This window comes from Cyprinus carpio, chromosome A19 (genome assembly GCF_018340385.1).
Source record: "Cyprinus carpio isolate SPL01 chromosome A19, ASM1834038v1, whole genome shotgun sequence".
Lineage (NCBI taxonomy): Eukaryota > Metazoa > Chordata > Actinopteri > Cypriniformes > Cyprinidae > Cyprinus > Cyprinus carpio.
Window position 1 is genome coordinate 16,001,005 of NC_056590.1, and position 22,223 is coordinate 16,023,227.

Sequence of the window (22,223 nt, forward strand, 5' to 3'; positions counted from 1 at the left end):
CAAACACTGGAGAGCCAAGCACTGAAGCAGCCGTCTCGCGGCGCCATCGAGAGCTACATATATGTACATATATATTAACATTCTCTCAAATAAAGACCATTTACACCATTGTAATTTCCTGCACACCTCAGATTTAATTTTTTTAATTTAATAACATTTAATAGCACTGGGAGATGGAAATGAAGGTAGTAATTCAGCAATCATTTATTTTTTAATATATAATGTTATTTATTTTTAGCTGACTGACTTCTTTGTCTGACTAGGGCTTAATTTCTTCCAAATTATAATTCATCCCAAAATAAACAAACAAACGAAAAAACATTAAATTAGTTTTTTCACAAAGACAAATAAATCTGACTATTAATTGTAATTTTGTAATTTTTCTGTGCTTTTTTTAATTTTTTTTTTAATTATATTTAGACTTAGGCTTTTTGTTTTTATTTAAGTTTTAGTTTTACTAATTTTGCAACTTCAATGTAAATTCTTTTTTTTTCTAAATGATATAAAAAAAATACTATTTATTTCAGTTATCCATCTAATATTCATATTGCATTTTCTTTATTTTAATTTTAGTTAACAATAACAACATTGGTCAAAATGAATGAGAATATTGTAAATAAATAAAATAAAATAATTTAAATAAGTACATTTTAGATGTGTGTGTGTTTGTATCTATCTATCTATCTATCTATCTATCTATCTATCTATCTATCTATCTATCTATCTATCTATGTATCTATCTATCTATATCTATCTATCTATATCTATCTATCTATCTATCTATCTATCTATCTATCTATCTATCTATCAATATGAAAATTATATTCAACATCTGATACAACTAAACACAAAATTATAGCTTGATTGGAAATGGCAATGCTCACAAGTGATATTAACCAAATGCAGCATGTTCTCTCTCTCTCTTTCTTCAAGCATATGCTATTTAAGGGCTGGTCCACCTGTATCTCACTGGGAGAGTTTTATAGGACAGGTCCTCCGAGAGCAGCCTTAATAAGTCATTCTTCTTGCTGTAATCGCTGTGCGGGAGGAAGAGGCCAGTCATAAAAGTAAACGAACACAGAGCTGGGTCTGCGGGGAACCACAACATAATTACAAAACACTGGCATCTGACATCATCTCTGCAACTCTGACCCAGACAGATGTGACCCTGTTTTCAACTTTGTTACTTTTTTTTTTTTAGCCTCTGATTAACACAAGACCTTCGGTTGCCGAGTACGTCAGCTGTAAATCTCCTGAGAGTGACGTACGAAGCCTTTAAAGCCTCTAACAAACAAGGCATGACCCGCAGCTCTGGAGAGCACCTAACATAAAGAGGACGTAACGCCTCTAATGAGAGCGCAGAAAGCTTGATTAACTGCAAGTGCTGAATGTGAAGGGTCGTTAAGGTTGGTTTTAATGAAGCTCTCCTACTGCTTGAGAACAGCGTGGAGGACTGACCGTGGTGAAAGTGTTTACCGTGCCTAAAGAGGATTATTTTTAAGGTTTTAAATTGGACTGCACAACAAGCTTATAATAACAATCTACGCCCTTCCGCTACTGGGTTCTTGAACCTGCTGCTGCTGCTGCCTCTTGGACACAACCTGACAGCCAGTATTTTTGTGTTCCTGTGGACCATGTGACTAGACTGTTGCCTTGGTTACATGCGCTGTGTTTAGGTCCGGTCTGAAAAACATATCTGCTTGAGATCTGCTTAGGAAAATAATAATAAAAAGAAAGGTTCTGGAAAACCAATAGAAAGGTAGGCATGAATTATTATTTAAGAGTTATGTAAGACTCTTTAGTACAGTAACAGAACAAAATGCAGTGCAAGGAAGTGCACTCTGTGTGCATATCAACGATATGTATTAATGTAGCTAAAAAGAGAGATAATGAATATATATATATATATATATATATATATATGTAGATACGCGAGACTGGGGCATGTTGTCACACCTTTTACTCCAGTGAATATTTCTCAGGAATGTTTAATTTTTAAAGGTGAGTTTTTGCATAGACACATACCTTATAGTCTTGACTAAAAAAAAAAAGCTATTCAACATTTTCACCATTATTGCCCAGGAAAGAAAGGTACAATTAATCAACACACACTGACTTTTTGTGACAACATGTAAATGAGTTGCTACATGCTACATGAAGTTGTCACAACTGGGACCTGCTGTTTATTGATTTGAGAAACATTGTTGTTTTTTTTATATATGAAATGCTAAATGAAGTTGGTTATTCACTAGAATTTCAGCAAAATTAAACTGTATAATAATTACACAACACAAAATAGTATATGAAACTGGAAAAATTGTTACATTTACATTTATTCATTTGGCAGATGCTTTTATCCAAAGTGACTTACAGTTGAGGAATATAAGCGATTTATCATAAAATGGCAATAAACAAAAGAAGTGGCAGTTATACAAGGTTTCAGTCTTCATTCAAAATAGTAAAAGTCGGGAGAGTAAGTTATAAAGGATAATAATAGAATAGAAAAGTGAAGGCATATAATTTTTTTTTTTAGGAGGATGCAGTTAGATGCTCATGGAAGAGATGAGATTTCAGTTGTGAGGGATTCGGCTGTTTGGATGGAGATAGGTAGGTCATTCCCCCAACAGGGTATGGTGAAAGAAAACGTCCTAGATAGTGATTTTGTGCCTTTCTGCAATGGGACCACAAGACTCCACTCGTTTACCGACCGCATGCTTCTGGAGGGGATGTAGATGCATAGGAGAGAGCAGAGGTACTGTAGGAGGGTGCGGAGCCTGTGGCTGTTCTGTGCACAAGCACCAATGTCTTGAACTTCATGTAAGCCATGGCTGGAAGCCAGTGTGGAGAGATATTAAAGGGTAAAGTAAAAAAAATAAAATAAATATCATTCCATCATTTTGGCAGCGGATTTGGTAAATTTTACAACAATTAAAATTTGTTTGACTACTTGCCCCACAAAACATTTTTGAAAAAAAAAAAAAAAAAAAAACTCATTATGGAAATTCTTTAATTTGCTCATTATCAGTAGATCAACCTGCAGAACTTTACACTCCCAGCAGTGCTGTAATGAGGTTGTACTCTTACACTGGCCTTTGTTCTGAATTTGTCTGATAATTGATGAAGTCTGCATGATTGATTCTGTTACTTTCTTCTTTATTACTGTGAAGCTACTTTGAAATGATCAGTATCACACTCCACCACTTGTGAACTTACATGATGCATTTTCAATGGGACACACTTACAATTTTAAAAACAGTGGTGTTGTACTGAGCTTTATTTACACTTTTCCCCCTATTACTTTGCACTTTAAAATACATGTCTAAATATATGTTCACTGGTCCATAATGTATGTAACAGATGACTTACTTCTAATTAAGTGATAAGAAGTAGTTGCAAACGTTTCACAAAATGCACACACCTAAATGCGCAATACTTTATGCTCTGTGACCAAATTAGGTGTAATACATGTATCTAATATATTTCTGCACTTTACACAGAAAAGTTTTCCTCAAATTCTGATCTGTGGCATTTTTCAGACCTGGGACAGTCTTGCACACACACTTCCTGTCGCTTACAACTCTCAAGTGGCCTGTAAGTTTCAGGCCGTTTCTCAATACCAAGTAGGCAAAGTTTGACTCGCGAGTGTGAACTCCTGAGGACGGGAGGAACAGCAGCATACTCAGCTCACCTTGGCTACTCCGGTTATCCTCACTGTTTGTATATTTACAATAAAACAGAAATATGATATAAAACACCACTGCCTCTTTTCGTTTTCATTTAAACATTAATAGCCACAAAAATGTGGTTCCGGTCCGCGCGTACATACAATACTTTGATGATCTTCACTGTGTGTATACTTATAACAAAACCAAATATAAAACACAACCCTCTTTTCATTTTCATTTTACAAATATAAAGCATATTAATATGTGGTTCAGCCGATATGTACATTACCTTATTTGCATGTATAAATAATATGAAATATGACATAAAACACAACCCTGCCTCTTTTTGTTAAATGTCAATTTTAATGAACAATTTAATTTAATTTAATCAACAAAGTATAAAGTAGCCTATAAGAGGCTTTTGTAATAGGAAATAAAGACAAAATGAAACAATTCAGTCAAACGGATGCTAAATCAGCGCTGTACTATGGTAAAGTTAAATAAATAAATATGAAAGTTATGAAACTTAACTTTGTGCTCAGCCAAAATGATATGACAAATAATAGATTCAAGCGACCAAACATTGCCTGTTAGATATACCTAAAACAAATTATATTTAATGTATAACCACAACAGAGACATCAGAGCCAGCGGCAAATGTCAGAAAGACTAGCCGAGGTTAGGCTGCCCTCAGCGGGAAGCACTGAAAAACTATTGAAGCTACATTTCATGACACAATAACAGCAGCATTTTGAAAATGATGTGGGTTTAACACTTGCTGGTTGGTGCAAAATGTATTGTGAGTTACCTGCTGCCTCAAGTTCACACAAGTCACCTCTTGATGCATCCTCAATAAAAGGGGCAGACCAAGAACATATGGGGGTTTTTAATGTGTTTTTTTTTGAGAGATGTGGAGTGTTGTGGAGTTTTAAGAGATATTTTGTTGAGTGGTTTTTTTTTTTTGTTTTTTTTGCTGTCTGTCATTTTAAACTGACACCAAGTGGCATGGATCCATTATGTTTGCTTCATAACAAAGTTGTTCATATTTGGTTCATTCCCTTTCATTTATATTTTTCATTTCACTTTACTGCTTGTTCTGACATTTTATTTGCCCACTTAAACTCACTCTGCATAAAACAAACAACATTTATAAAAAAAATGAACTTAATTCAATATATATTCACTGCCAACTCTCCATCCCAATGCTACAGTGTTTAAAGAGAAGAAGTTCAGGACCAAATGACACAGATCTGAAACAGTTAACCCTGTGGAATAACACTGGGTGGATCAATTTTGCCCATTATTTCTGAAATTAAATGTGTCATATAAGTGGGAAGCCATATGATGAGCAAAACAGCCAGGCTGACAGTAGAGGATTCTGGGAAATGTGCCCTCTCATGACAGCAAAGCAACTGCAGAGTAGAAACATCCTTCCACATTCACTCGCTCTCTCTGACTCACATTCGCGAACATATTCTTCTTAGATTCTATGTAGCTGTTCCTTTCTCAGCCCACACGACTTCAGTGAACGAAATCAACACACACACACGCACACACACACACACACACACACACACACTTACCTGCCAGACAAGGGCCTCCATGTGGTCTGTAGTGTTCGAGAGCCAGATGCTGAGCACTAGTGTGTGGGAGGATGAAGTGAGGACACTAGCGATGACGGCATCCCTCATGGAGAACGGCAGCATGGTGTACACCACAAACACAATAAACAGGAAAAACGACACCTGCAAACAGAGTTAACAGTGCATTAGATTGCCATTTAACATCTACAGCTCACAGACATAGGACAGAGATCAGATCAGGATAAACACTGAAATACACAACATGACTAAATGTTACAGTTTAGATAAGCTGACGCTAGTTGCTGACAGTCAAAATCAGTCTGCAGATTAGAGTTGACAGATTTCACAGGAATTTGCATAGTGTATGATGGTCACACACTGACGCTAGTTGCTGACAGTCGTATTATGTCTGTAGGTTAGGTGTTTATGCATGAGTTTGTTGTGTTTCGGAAAGACTTGAAACCTGGTCATGTGTGATCCTCTGTGGTTTAGTGTATGATGCCCAGTTGTAACTATTTACAAAGTCGGCAAGTGCACAGTGCCTAGTGTTTTAAAATCCATGGTTTAGTGCAAGCTTTGGGGGTGCTGATGGAAGTGATCTACTCCATCTGTGCTTTGATCATAATTCTGTATCCCATCTGGACATAGTCTTTGACAAAAAGCGCAGTTTTCTCAGGTTTTTGTTCACTCAAGTGTTTCAAAAAAAGAATGCATGAAGCTAGAATTTAGACATATTGCATGTTCAGATATTAATACAATTCTATTACATTTTTGTGAAAATAATCATAAATGCTGACGGTGGCAGGCAACTTACTTTTAAAAAAATGCTGGCAGGGAAAGAGTTAAGTAATAAAAAGTACTTGCAAATGTTTTACAAAATACACACACTCATTTCTGCACCAATAAAAAGCGTAACACTTTTTACTGCACATCTAGCCTCATTTGGAAGGAAATAAAACACTAAAATGACATTGTTATGTTTAATTCCAGCAGGAAAACTGTAGATTTAGGGATTTGTTAGGCTATTTGTCTTTGAAATTTGCTTAAGTAACTGCATGGCGTTTTCATGGTGATTCAAGACGAGCACTTCAAAAAGTGAGCTGAGACCATGATGAAACATGGGTCGTGAGTGTTGGTTTGCTTTCCTTTGCCCACAATGCTGAGAGAATAACAGGGTTTCAATCAGTGCTGACAATTTGATATGTCTCGCAAATGCCAACCATCCTTAACCAATCAACCACTTATATTTATGATTTAACTTCAATAATGGTCTCAAAAATGCTAAATCATCCGTGTATATTTGTGTTATGCATCTTGGGCTTACATATTATGTATATAATATATTTGTGCTCTGGCTCGGCTGTCCAATATAGTATACATTTTTAAAGAGATGTTTATATAATAACTTTTTCACCCTGCAACCTGTCGTAACAGCCTGTTTACAAAGCATTATTGCTGCACAAAATGTGCTGCTCAAAGTGTTCATACTAAAATGATAAGGGACACTGTTAAAAATAAACTTCAGCCACTTTTTCCATACACTGGGATCCTTTAGAATATTATAAAGAAGGCTGGAGCTACATTCAGCCAGAAGCAGCACAACATTTGGCAAACCTTCACTACATTTTACTCTTATCATTGGTTTATGTGGTGTTCAGGAAAAATATATACATAATCCCTGCTTTTATCTTATTACCTCAGATTTTTTTGAGCATCCATTATGCCTCATTGACGTAATAAATTTGTGCGCTCCTGGGCTGATGCATTCATCATCAGAAAGTTACGTACATTCAGTTTAGTAAATGCATTTTTTGACTGGAAAGATAGAGAGGTTCTGGAAGTTTCAGTGTACAGCAAGCTCTTTTATCTCAAAAGAGTTTATTTGAAATTTGATTTGGAGCTTTTTCAAGAGGTGTAGCATACTCTGATAAACTGAATGAAGGTGAAAGGAATATGCTTCACTTTTAATATTCACACTTTGGTCTGGGGACCAATTCTTACTATAAACTAACTATTAACTATGACTTTTGCCTCAATAAACTCTTAATCTGCTTCTTATTAATAGGTAGTAAGATAGTTGTTAAGTTTAGGTATGGGGTAGGATTAAGGGATCTAGAATACAGTAATGCAGAATAAGACATTACTACCTGATTTATTAATACTAATAAACAGCCATATGCTAGTAATATGTCTGCTAATAAGCAACTAGTTAGTAGTGAGAATTGATAATTAAAATAAAGTGTTACCATTATGTTACTTAGTTGTTTCTACTTTACTTTGAAGACTTCTGAAATAACATCTGTTATCATTGGCTAACCTGTGTGCTTGCATAATTCATGCAGACATTTATCAGGATAGCAAAGTTGCTAAATACCGAATGAGTATTAATATGCAGGAACGTTGCTAAGGGGGGAAGCAATAAATTGTACAAGAGTGCCATAAAACCTAGTGATGCCATTGCCCACATTTACATACAGTATTAAAGGGATAGTTCACCCCTTTTTTCTTCAGTTTCTTTCTTCTGTTGAACACAAAAGAAGAATTTCGAAGAATGTGGTAGTTGACAGTAGCCATTGATTCCATAGTATTTTTTCCATACTAAAATCAATGGCTACCGCCAACTGTTTTAATACCAAAATTCTTCAAAATATCTTATTTTGTGTTCAACAGCTGAAAGAAACTCATACAGTCTTGGAATGACATGAGGATGAATAAATGATGACAGAATTTAAATTTAAAATCTCTTTAATATGTAATTGAGGGCAGTATTTATTTGAAAATGTTTTGCTCTACTAACATTCATATATTTCAAAAGAACAAGAACAATTCTGTTTTTCACAATATGTCCCCTTTAAACTGTCTGTAGCCTTTTAGTCTTTTTTTTTTTTTACGCTTGAACGATGTAATACGCTCATAAATATTTCAAAACGTATGTTTTATATGTTCTTACACTGAGTGCTGTTTTTTTGTGAACGAGGGCTCAATATAGCACTGGAGGAATGGCAGATAGGGCACTGGACGGCAGCAAAGCCTAATGGATTTCTGGCTTGGTCACCCTCACAGACCACACACACGCACACACACTGCCAAAAAACAAACAGATTGCAGGGGAGTGGTTTTTTTCTAGACGTAACATGTCTTGGGCCTTATCGATCGCCATTTCCACTCTGTCTGGCGCAGAGGAGGATCAGAGGAACCGTCAGGAATGGTTACATTTGGCTTGTGGAGGAGAGAGAATCCCCCAGCAGACCGAACGCGCCGCTGGGCTCCGGGCCGAAGGGCGTCTCGCACTTTCACCTCGGATTGGACAGATAGTTTGAGTTTTCGCTAAAGTTTTGAGTTCAGCCTCAAGAATTGGCAAGGTTAAATGCTTAATCTCTCAAATGAACTGATTGCTTGGCAGTTCCATGCATGCTTAAAGTTCTGGTCTATCTGCTAGCAGGATTAAGACTGGCAGTTCAATTCAGTGGTCTTTTTCTACATCAGACCAGGATATATGGCACTGAATCCTAAATATTCTCTCTTTGTCTGGCTCCCAGTACATGCATGGGAACTAGAGTGATGAAGAAATCAAGCATGATACAGCATTAAACTGACAGATCAAGTAAAAAAATAAATATTTTAAAGGTGTACTTTACAATTTCATAAAGAAATACACACTGTAAACAAACAAACAAACAAACAAACAAAAATATTCAAATGAATATGGATATATTTCTTATCCAAAATCCTAAACATATTTCCAAATTTAGATTGGATTTTAAATGCCAGATTTTCAATGTGGACTGAGACTTTTGGATGTCACCGCATCTTTCCATATGGCTCTTTTTCTTCCAGCCAGTCTTTGTGATCATGATTGTTGGGCCAAGGACAAATACAGTCACAGCTGGTTTGAGCTCTGTGAAACTCTCAGATCACATTTGGAGCGGTTTGCCGGTATTAATCAGGTTTGAATTATCACACACATGCAGTAGCTGCCAATGAGATTTGCAGTGAGGTTTTGACTGTACGTCACAGATTTCTCATTTGCACTAGATGGGAAAAAAATGTTCAGCTGCCCAACTCAAAGAGAGGAATCCCAATATCATTAATCCAGTCTGATGATATTTTAAAATTTTAACAAGTTTGATTATAATTTAGCTCATTATTAATGTGTCCCTGTAGAGAATCTGATTATTTGAGTTGATAAACGATTGTATAATCATCTACAGCATCCAAATCTTTAAATACATTTTCACCTGAACTATTCCTGGATTGAGGTTATTATAGTTAACGAAACCCCCTTATTTGGAACTAACTATATAAAGAACTTATAAAAAGGACAAACACACACACAACAAAATAACAAAAACTTTACAAATCAAAATGCAAACAGATGCACTATGGCTTATTTCTCATAAATCTGAATGCCAAGAAAATTCAGAAGTATAATGCACATATTTTATGAATACAGTTTGTAAAACATCATTTTGTTTATACTCACATTACCTTAAATTGCCTTTTCAACATAGGCTTTACATAGAGATCAGAGTTTTAAGTTTTATCATGATGCTATTGCTATATTGAGAATATTGAATACTGTGTTCAGATATTTTTGCTTTAAAACCATCACATAAAATTAGATTGTAACATATGTAAAGCATTTTCTTCAAGAGTTGCTAAGGCAACAGATGGTAGTAAATACATAAGACACACTTAACAGATTTGCTTTTTCATAGTGAATAAGATTATGTGGTCTACTGGGATCTTAATGTCTGGTCTGCACTGCTTTTGTATTAGGAAAGCAAATGGAAATGGAATAATCTGATAATCTGAAAGCCTTCCATTAAAGGAATAATGATGGAACATATAAGTAGTGTTGTTATCATCACATGCAGTCCAATCACACTCACGGATCTCCAGAAAAAAAAAAAAAAAAAAAAAAAAAACGGGGTGAACTGAGGACAATTAGCACACCCCATTAAACTTATTAAACAACTGCTGTTACAGAGAACAGCAAATTTACATAATGGCATAAAAGTGCAAGTCTGAGGTATCAGTGGCAGGAGTGACACTTTCTGAGACATGCTACTGATATACTGTATATAACAACATACTGAACTTATTCACATTATTTTCATACATTTAACTTATATATTTAAGCTGTTTAGCTTGAAATGTGATAAATAAATAATAAATAAATAAATAAATAAATAAATAAATAAATAAATAAAAGCTTTTTTAAATATTATTTTAAATGTTCTGATTTAGGTCAAACTGTGTTTTACTTATAATAATTAAATACTAATTTTACCTAAATTTAGCATTTTATTCACTCTCAGAAAAGGTACAAAGCTGTCTATGGTGTGGTATCCTAAGGTGCAACAGCTTTTTTAATATTATTTATCCCTAAATGTACTAATATTAGTAAAGGTACATATAGTATAATAATAAAGCTACTTATCAGTACTTTAAAAGTACATTATAGTACGTTTTGAAAGGTATCCATTGATTTTTCTGTCATTACATGGTTCAAACCAGAGGTAAGTTTCTTTATCTGCATTTTATAATGTTTTCATATATTATATTTGCCTTATAGTCTCTGTTTGTTATGGTAAAAAAATCACAGTGATCATTTGTACATTTTATAATCATTATAAGCATTTTAAGGTAGTTAAATTACCTTTATATATATATATATATATATATATATATATCTGTTTGTTATGGTAAAAAAATATATATATATATATATATATATATATATATATATATATATATATATATATTTTTTTTTTTTTTTTTTTTTTTTTCAGTTAGAAGGTGTATTTTATAATGTGTAATTTACAGTGTAGGAACCAAAATTTACTACCAGAATTAATCTTAACAAATTAACTGCATTTATTCTTGACTGACAGCAGCTAGCAGCTGGTGCTTTACAAATCTTTTTTATTGTAGTGATTGTTTGCAATGCTGCTAAAAGTTGCTATCCACTTCTCACTATACGTGCTTCCTGCACCATCTTAGAGCAATCGCTTTTGCCTTTGCCTCCTCCTTTTTTAAAAGTATTAAAAAAGTGATTCAAAATCTAAAGTCTGCCTCCTTCACTCTTTCATCACTTTATTAGTTCCCCATCATTGTTTTACATCCTTCATAAAGCATTCAATCAGCAGTTCTTGCAACCAAATTTTGGGAAATGAAGATACACAAGACTGTGTTTTTGGGGGTCTTTTCTTCTGATTTGCCCTCAGGCTGATTGGCGTAAGGTGAGTATGGCTGCCTTTTGTTCCTCTGCTGAGCTCAATTATGTTCTTTCTTCTCTACAACATACAAAGGCTGCTGGCTTTTCACAGGATCTCTAATGGAGAACTACTGCTGTGGGTTAATGATGCCTGCATTACAGACTTATGTGAGGAATAGTGAAGGCTTTTCATCTGCAGTAGTACCTCGACACATGTGAGTCTATAGTTAGGGACTGTTGTTTTTTCTTGTAAGTGTTGCGAAGCAACTCCAAGTGTATAGCTCATTAGAGCTCAAGCAATGTGGCCGTGTAGCTTGTGGCACACCAAAGAACATAACCAGAGAGAAAACTGTAGGAGCACAGTGTGTAGCTTAAAAGGCTACAGTAAAAACAGGAAATTAAATACGGCATAGCCTAATAGAGCTCTTTAAGTCTTCAACTAGTGTAGACGTAGCTACTGTGCCATTCAGTTATGCTAATAAGCACACATTTGCTACTTCAAGACACATTCAGAAACAATCAGAAACTCTTTGCTAATTAGTACTTTGCTGCAGTACTCTGAGTGCTAATTAGGTGGTAGTTTATTCAGATCGCCTGAACCCGACTAGTTCTTCCCGTCACGTATGCAAAGCCTTATTAGCAGGCTCTTCTGAATTTCCTGCACCAGAAGTCTGGTTCCCTCTAGAGCTAAACCTTCAGGCACAGCATGTGAGCTCAGACTGCACTAAGTGTAGGGAATAAATTTTGACAGAGCCCTGATAAAAAGGCAGGTGTAGCTGCTCACCACCATATTTGGCATTTTGGATGCTGATGTGACGAAGTCTCAACTGTAGATTCTTCACTTAGGTTGAACTTTTTAGCATGGCTGCAGTGGTTCACAATCTACACCAGCACTAAAACATCACTAACAAGCCTGGAACAGATATAGGTTGAAGGTTAAGCTGGTTAGCATAGCCCAGTATCACGATTTTCTATACATTAATTGAATTGTGGCTCACCTAAATGTAGACCAATACATAACAGAGTGAAAGGCAATTTAGTTTCTTTAGCCCCTGTGCCTCTAAAACAGGCCATAGAGAAGAAACAAAATAAAAGCAATGAAACACAACGCAAAGCAAAACAGATAAAAAAAACAAACAAAACAAAACAAAACCAAAACAAAAGCAATGAAACAATACAAAGCAAAGCAAAACAGAGCAAAAAATAATAAATCAATAAAAGCAAAGCAAAACAGAACTGAACATTAAAAAAAAAAAAAAAAAAAAAAAAAGCCAAACAGAACAAATAAATGCAAAGCAAAGAAAACAAAATAAAAGAAAATAAAATAAATCAAAATAAATCAAATCAAAAATAATATTGAGGGAGAACAATCAAATAATGCAACTACAACTTTGGGCCACTCATTAATATGGTATTCATAACCTCACTTCTAGATAGTTGTAGCCCTAATGTTTAATCATCGTTATCCAAGAAATATGCTTTTCAGTTAGATGAAGTAGGGTAGAAAAACATGGGTTACTTGTATAAGAGTTTTGCTGTATTTTTTATGTTTTTTTCTTGTGCTTGGGAGGCTCGAAATGTAGGTGATATAAGAACATTCATACTGTAGCTATTTTTAACCAACGATTGAAAGAAATGAGGCACATGAGGCATGGTATACCGTACTAAGTTATAGAAAATAACTAGTTAAATATATATGTACAATACAAATCTTTGTTAGTACAAGAGAGCTACATTGCGTCTGTATATAACATGCAACCGGTACGATCATTGTTCTTTTTTAGATGTTCAAGTCATCATTTAGCTATACAAACAGTAATAGATGCAGATGGAGTAATAGTGGCAGAGAGAATCTGTAATTATTGTAAGTTAACATCAAATATTTCTGTGAGAGAAAATGAGAAGCTTTTCTTGTATGATTGCTCTTTGTATGCGGATTTGTTTCTTGTGGGTGATGTCTGTATTGATGTGTCAAGTGTTTATGATTCAGAGTATGCATGGACATTGTTATTGTATATATACCATGTAATGAAGAAAAGAGTATCTGCCATGTCATTGTGATCTTGTGGAACTATGGGCCGAGATGCCATATATTTCTGAAAATAAACTAAACTATAAACTACCTCACCTCTGATCTTTCCGGAATAGTGGGCATATTTATGGCTAATTGTTTAAAATGGATGTCATGTTAGGTGCCACCTAGCTTTTACTGAAGTAGTTCCTAGTGAAATGTTGCCGCCCTTTGACCCAAAGCCAGTTTTTGTTGTATATGCATATCCAGATCACTGAGCCCATCCGAGTTATTAAGTTATGAAGTCATGTCAAGCAAACAGCCTGGATGACTCACAGCAAGCTGCATTTACTAGTGCACGGAACAGCCGATCTCTCCTCCTACAGCCAGCGTAATATCATAACTCAAGAGCTGTTTATAAAAGACGACTAAACCGTGGATGTTTTTGCCATCTTGTTGAGCGGTGGCTGGGCTGATTGCACCTCCTCCTCGCTAACGGAGCAGAGCGGGAAGAAGAAAAAACAAAGTGTGCGAACAAGCTAAGCAAGTCTGTTTAATACCTGATTTGTTTTATGGAAGCAGAGGCGAACTTGTCATAATTACTCTTAAGCCATGCATTTATGTTGAGACTGTGTCACAGTCATTAGCCAAAATCATGCGTTAAGCAGAGTTCAATGAACTAATGAATGATTCAGTGCACAGAACAGCTCGCACACTAAAATTCATGAATTACTGTGCAAATGAATGGAGAAAATGACACCGCGTTAGTGAATATCTGCATGATTGTTTGTGGCTTTTCATCCAAGCAATTTTCTTGAACATCTACATATATAAATCGCACTGATGCAAGTCGTGTTTTATGCATGGCGAATACCTCATTCTGAGCACTTCAGTATGATAAAAAGGTAAATTAGGAAGTGATAGCCGTAGAGGTCGAAGGCGGTCACTGAAGAATAATTGCGGAGAGCGATGAAAATGCTGTCACTCAAGTCTCACCTGGTCCCATGGACAGATGATCCCACCGAAGAACATGAAGAGGTAACCCATGGCAACCAGACAGCCCCAGACGAGCAGGGAGAAGAGGCGGAGAAGCTTTTTGAAGACTGACTCAATGCAGACGAGGATGAAGATGGCAAGAAAAATGGCCAGAGTTGTGGGCACAGTCATGATGAAGGCCATGTGCTCCTCCATGGTCTGTGGAAACACAATGACAGTTCACGGCTCATTCATTGATGCATTCACTTGCTGATGAAGAAGAGAACTGTCTATTGAGACGTGCTGGAAAAGAACAGAAAAGGCACATTTAGAGCTGGATTTAATACAAAGAAGGACTGAAAGATAGATTCTTCAATGATTTTATTACAAAAACTCTGACCCTAACCTTATACTTTGAACCAGAGTTCAGTCCATTATGTCCAAACTTTTCCATTAGCATAATGTGCTCTATCAAAGTGTATTTTGTGGGACAGTAGTGTTTTTACTGTTGAATTATTAATATGGACAATTAACATTTGAAAAACACTTTGCACTCAAATTGTTATATAATATCGTTATATGGGGTTGACGTTCATAAAATGTAATCAAATCAATTAATGTACATTAAAGTCAACATGAAACAACATTTGCAACCAATTCGCTTCCATTATGTGGCATATTTGAGTGAAACAGGATATGCAATGAAAAATGTGAACCGGGATAAACTGATTGTGGTCATTAAAATCTTTTTGAAAGAAGTCTCTTATGCGCACCAAGGATGTATTTATTTGATCAAAAAATACAGTAAAAACAGTAATACTGTGAAATATCATTACGATTTTAAATAACTGTTTTGAATTCGAATATATTTTAAAAATAACTAATGTATTCCTGTGATGCAAAGCTGAATTTTCAGTATCATTACATAGTGTCACATGATCCTTCAGAAATCCTTCTAATATGGCGATTTGCTGCTCAAGAAACATTTATTATTATTATTATTGTTATTATTATTATCAACGTTTGACAGATTTAATGCATCCTTGTTAAATAAAAACCATATAATATAATTTCTTTCAAAAAAATCTTGACCACTTTATGGTGCTTCTGTGTTGTTTTGGAGACTTGAACATCTACAGTAGTCTGTAATAAATGTAAAATGCATGGAAAGGAGTGATCAGTACATTCTTTCAAATTTCTTCTTTTGTATCTCACGTTAAGGAGTAGGTAATACTGACTTGGAATAAAAGGCTGAGTAAATGATTTATTTCTGGTAGGACTATCCCTTTAAAAAAGGTAAATATGGTCAATTTAATTCCATGCTGACTTGAAAGAGGCAAACTGTGAGCTTTCATAAAGTCTATTTCTACCTGTAGCTCTCATCATCAGTCAGTAATTCTCTGTTTGACTGCAAGAGTGTGAGGGACTCACTCAGTCTAGACTTACAGACACACACTCACTGACTGTTCATCTACTGCAGACGGAGACAGAGCCGCGGCAGGAGGGTAGTCAGAGAAGAGAATTTTAATAACTACATTATAGCTACATTATCTATGCAGATTTATTGGAGATGACTCATGAATATGCCATGGAGGGTTTATTACGGTTTGAATTGAGCAAAGATGACTTCATTCTTTGGCCATCATTAAGGCTATTCAGCTAAAAAAAGAAAAAAGATTACAACAACGTAATTCAATTCAGGTAGTACTTATTTATTGAGGTGTGTGTGTGTGTGGCTTGTACAGGTGCTGTAGATGTGGTGTTGCACCATCGGTTCGCATGACTGTGTGTGTGTTTTGTGAATGATGAGAGAGCACTGAGCTGGCAAACTCACAGTAATATAATGCCAGTCCCACAGTATGACTCACCAGGCCATTAGAGGAGACACCCCAGGGAGTACTACAAATTCAAGGGATCTCTGGCACGCAGATCGATTCTCAATGAACTCTTGGGGAACACACCCTTTCTGTTTCCATTAGCCACAGACAGACAAAGAAGGGCCCATGCCTGCTTCAGTTTTTCATGCACTGAAATAACTCAACATCGATTATAACTTGATACTGAAAATGAAAGAAAATAAAAGCCATGCTTCATTGTGAAAAAGTTGCTGTCACAAAGCTAGGGAGTTCGGGAGTGGTTGCTAGGGGATCGATAGATGGTTGCTAAGAAATTCTGGGTGATTGTTACAGGCTCATCATGTATTTCTTGTAGGCCAAAACACAGAAGCGAGTTCACATTTTAGTTCTTCCGGATCCACTGTCATGAAGCCAATTTTTTTTTTTTACGGGATTTTGATTAAATGTCTTTAATAATGTCTGTGTTTTCACGTTTTAAAAAAAAATAAATAAATAAAAGCTTTTACCTGTCTTAAAAAAAGGCAGTTGCTTACAAGTGTCTAAATGTGACTCCAGAGATTGTTATTAAACATCATCACACTGAACAGGTAAACTCATCCACTCGCTAGTCGCTTTCACAGCCTCACTGTTTATAATCGTACTCATGCAAAAACTATTCTAACTCAAACTTTCAGGGAAAATGTTTTAAAAAAAGACTGAAAAAATTAAAGAGAAACACCGGCATAGTTTGTTTATAGCTTACATTTCTACTTACTAGTCTTCAAAATTCATAAGTTGTGTTGTGAACAAAAAAAAAAAAAAAAAAAAAAAAAAAAATTGAAAAGTCCTATTGGGTTTTTGTTGAGGGAACCAAGAGGATGTCAACAAAGCATTTTTATTACCAGAAAATCACATTAAAACTGCATTTAAAAACTACATACTGTACCACACATTCATAATTTATTTTTGTTACTTTTACTCTTCAAATGTCTTTTGTGTACATTTTTTTTGTTTGCCTTGTCACAGATCCAGATTTTTTATCTAAAAATGTAAAAAGCCATCAATTAATTATTATTTTTAAAACTATGATAAACTAAAACTAATAATAATAATGTAATAATTTTTTTCATTTGTATACATTTTTCAAGAATTAGAACAGATGTAATTTTGACCACACTGAACATATTTACCCATATTACATTTTTGGTGAAGTATGATGAATGATTCTTCAGATGAAAGCAAACATTTTTCAAAAATAATCCATCTCTGTGAGTGCACATAATGCCAGACACACAAAGCTGATGCTTCAAAAACAACACAAAGTGAACGTAATAGTAACCGACAGGTGTGTGTGAGAAAAATACTAATATTTTGAACCTTTTGAATATACCATTGTTTGCAGCCAACTCTCATATATGCATTTAAATGATTAGTATTTTAATCAGTGGTTCATCTACTGGGGTTTTATGAGTTATCATTGTGTTCACTTTTGTCAGCTTTCATACACTTTCATTATATGGATTCACAGACGTGGATTATTTGTCTAAAGAACTTCATTCATGTACATCTGAAGAAAGACACTCATACACATCTGAGATGGGATGAGGATGAGTAAACGATGAGAGAATTTTCATTTTTTGAGTGAAGATCCCTTTGACAAGGAGACAACAGTGTCATTGATGAGCATGCTGGAGATTTGAGATGTGATGTGCAAAGAACAAGAAGAAAAAAGGTAAATATCACTTGCGAACAGAATTGTTGTGCATAATTTCCAATCAAGCTGTAATTTTGTCAAATTATGACAAAATGTGAAAGTATTCATCATCAAAACAAAAGAATCTGTCATTTTATTCCAAAAAAAATGTTGTTAAATGTCACATCAGCCATAATCGTTTCTATCACAGAAAATACAAAATATCATTTGAGATGTGGTGGAATGATTTTCAAAAACAAAACAAATCAACAATATCGACAGGACAATGTCAGGCTACAAAGTAATTAATTCTATTTTAATTATTTGTCATGTTCTAAAGAATCCAGGGCTTGTTTTTTATAAATCAATGTTCATTTCTTGTTTAGCACCTTTGTCTACTTAACATCAACTGGACACTCTCAGAAAAAAAAAAAAGGTACAAAAGCCATCACTGGTACGGTACCTTTTCAAAAGGTACACTTTTGTTTATTATTTTCAGCTAAAGGGTGCATATTAGTACCTTAAAGATACCATTCATGTCTAGCATCATTGATGTCCGTAGCATAAATGTGCGAGTTATGAGCCAATGGGTTTTTATTGTCTAAACCCTCATATATGCAATAATAATGCTTGTCTTAGCAAACACCACTAACAATGTGCATCCATCTGAAATTCCTCTCCCTCTTTCCAGGGCAATTATAATTAAATGTCTACATCAAAGTGCTGATTCACTGCCTACATGATTAGCCATAAAATCCCCACTTTAGGCCCATTCCCATCAGCCCTTCTCCTTCCTGTTCTCCTACTCCCATCACTCTTTCATCCCTCACAGCATGAATCAGACTTGGCTCCTATCAGTCTCTTTTCTTCACCCTATCAATGGCCAGAGCTCATATAGTCGGCTGATTGTGCATTTGAGTCTATTTAAATCCATTTGACTCCATTTTGGCAGAGAGACGGACACACTGAGGTGCTTTGTTACAGCACTATCCCCTCCACAGGCACTTCCTGTTCATTTGTCTGCATGAGCATTTCAGTTTAATCTGAGTTTGTGTGTGTTTACTGTGGTTTTGCAGCCCTGGAGACTTGCTGATGGGGCAAAAATGTAAAGCATGCCACTCACCGTCAGCAGAAAGCAAACTTACACCGTAACCACATACAGTACTCATGTATTTTTAACTGTCAAAACAGAGCCACACTTTCATTGTCTCACACAATAAATAAATAAATAAAATAAAATAAAAATTAAAAGGAAAAGTAAATCGATTCTTGTATTGCATTTTGTGATGTGGGAATATAATTCCACTGCTGTGCACCTGTAATTTTGGGAACGGTATGGAGTCATGCATTTTTCATACTCTTATTATTTTTCCAAAGTACCGACACAATAAGGAGAAAAGGGAGCATTATTTTATTAAAAAAAATGCAATTCATACATATGACTCTTGTTGGTGAGCATGTTTATGATTATAAATTAACTGACAATTGTAACATTTTAAATTAACTTGACAAGAAATTCTTGAGTAGTTTGGCAAAATTATCATTTCTTAGAGAAAACACTAAACAAAACATTTTAGCAAAACTGTTTCACTGTTTAGATTATAAAATTTCGTGGTACAAACCCCAATATTGTATTCAAAATATATTTAAAAATATGATTTTGAAAAGGATTTAGATGTATACTCTTGCATGTATTAAAGGTGTAAGAGCTTGATGCATTAAATTCAAACATTCCTTCAAAATGGTATAAAAGTTAACATGAAATCAACACTTTCTGGTCGTCGCACACACCAGGGAACCAGCAGCACACGGTTAAAAAATTAACGTAGGACCTATAAGCCTCGCCAAAATGGCAATGAAAAACATAATTGGTTGCAGATACCACTTGGTATGATATTTTGTTCCTAATGCAATGACATTCATAGATTTTTAAGTGTGGCTTAAGTGTCCTAATACTTTTTTGGAGATGTCAGAAATCACTGTTTCATGTAATAACCTCTTAATCGGGGCTCTTCATTGTTCCTGCACAGGGTGGCTGTGATATGGCAGCCTTTTAAAATCTAAGTGGTTTGTTAAAAATGGGCATTAAACAATAATGCAAGTACAAACGACATGCTCATCTTACACTGCATTTCTAATTAACTCAGCCAGGCAGAGGCCAACACATTTCTACAGATGCTGTGGAGTGTGTCAATGACTGAATTCAATCAATGGCACTAGAAGCGAATCTTAATGATCGCATGAGCTGGTAAGATCAGCTCAGTGTGAGGCTGTCATCTTCATAACTCATCTAATTGATCAAGCTGCATGTTCGCTTCATCCCACTCCACATTATCATATTTCTGCAGTGTTGGAGTCAGGTTTTAACATGTTACCCCACCCTTATCTCACCCAAATCCTCCTTGACACGCTACACAAATGATCCTGAGCTGTAACTGAATGGGAGGTTTTTTCTTTATGCACAGACTAAATGGATTGTTGATCAGGAATGTGTTCATGAGCTTGTTTGTGTTTGCTGTTGAAATTGAAGCATCGAGACGATGTGGGTCTGTGGATCTTGTCCAAATAGTCTGTTCCAAGATTTGGCTCTCAGTGTAATTTGAAGAGGTCAGAATGGGAAGGAGTGCAGCCATTAGAAAATAAATCTCAATAGTAACAGGCTTATCATCAGCAGGAGAGAAAAATGTGTCCAATTTTGCCTCACCATCATTGATTAAGATGGTATCAAGTGTGTTACACAGCACATAAATCATTGCCTGATGAGTTATTATTCATTTTGGTTAAGAAATTGCCAATTAGAAGATGCCTCTTAAGTGAACAACTGAATCAAACTATATAGTTCCTATGTCAAAAGCACAATTCTAGTAGTGTAGAAGTCATGTGGCTTGTTGAGGAGAGTGGCTTGTTTTCCTAATTATCAAAACCCACGATTTTCTCCTGGCCGATCATAAAACTTGCAAAATAAATAAATAAATAAATAACCTTAGTAAAGGTATATATACAGTTCTCTTGCACAGTCAAGCACCACTCACATTTTCTTCAAAAATTGTACAAATATAATTGTATGAATCTAAATCGAAAATCAAAAATGTACTTTTACTTTGTTGCTGTACTAAAGTACATTTTTCAAGTATCTGTCATTTATTTTGGGAAACTTTTACTTCAGAACATTCCAAAGTATGATATTGTACTTTTACTTGACTACATTTCATAAAAACATATAATTTCTTGTTATTTCAAACTGCAGAAATCGACACCCGCTCTGGGATGTGATGTAGAATTCACAAACAAGCTGATTACATTCGTTGAACTTGTTCGCAAATCTGGAACCAATTCAAATTCACAAATCAAATGCTACACAAGCAAATTGGACTCATCCAGTTTGTGAACTAAATCAGCTGAAAAAGTGTTTTAAATGTTGTATGAAATGCTTGAACGCATGTCACCACATGTACATATAGGCTACTTTAGGTAAAAACGACAAATAACGCAAAATAATGACAATGTCAACGCGCATTTTGTTTTCCTCCATACTTGCACATTTGAATTATCAGTAGCTTAAACTGATATATTAGTATTGTTTTGATACTGTATGATTTGGTGATAAAATTCTTGCTTTATTTGCAGATCAATACATATTCATACACTAATCTTCTTATATTAATCTACTTATGCTCAGAACCTGATTTGTGTACTTTGTCCACCACTGGTTATAATTAATTGCGATATAACTAAAAGTTGTGTGTTAAATGAATGTATCAACAGGTCAAGGTTTTGAAAAATGTGTGTAATGGCCATTTTTTTACACACCACCAGTTTGCATGTTTTTCTTTTTTGGTAAAGGAAAAACTCCTTTAATTAACCAGTGCACCTGATTAATGTGGCTTTCCAATGGAGTGAACTTTTGTTCTTGTTTTCAGCCGTGTTATCGCATGACTCCACCAGCCTTTCATCAATCTTTCATTTCTCAGGACAGTGCAGCAGCAACACAATCTTTAGACAGATTTGCTGTGAAAAAAACAAGATAAGCCTTCAAAGAGGAGAAGGCAGAACTTCCTGCACCTGAACTTAAACAAAAAGGCACAACGGACAGAGAAATGCCGATAAAGCAAAGTTTGTTTCATGAGATTTTTGGGTCCCATTAGCCAGACTGTGTAAAACAGACTGCTGTTTCTAAGATAAGAGCCTCAGCGCTTCAAAAAAACAACATACCCGCGGTCAAACCACAGGAGCATGATGTG

At 35.2% G+C, this 22,223-nt stretch overlaps 1 protein-coding gene across 1 annotated transcript in view; it reads right to left on the reverse strand.

Moving 5' to 3' along the window:
* LOC109092483 (adenylate cyclase type 2-like) overlaps window positions 1-22,223 on the reverse strand; it is a 64,065-nt gene that overhangs the window by 39,472 nt on the left and 2,370 nt on the right. Inside the window, 2 exon segments of the mRNA XM_042777180.1 lie at window positions 5,249-5,410; window positions 14,476-14,673. Of these exon segments, the coding sequence (XP_042633114.1) occupies window positions 5,249-5,410; window positions 14,476-14,673 (360 nt within the window).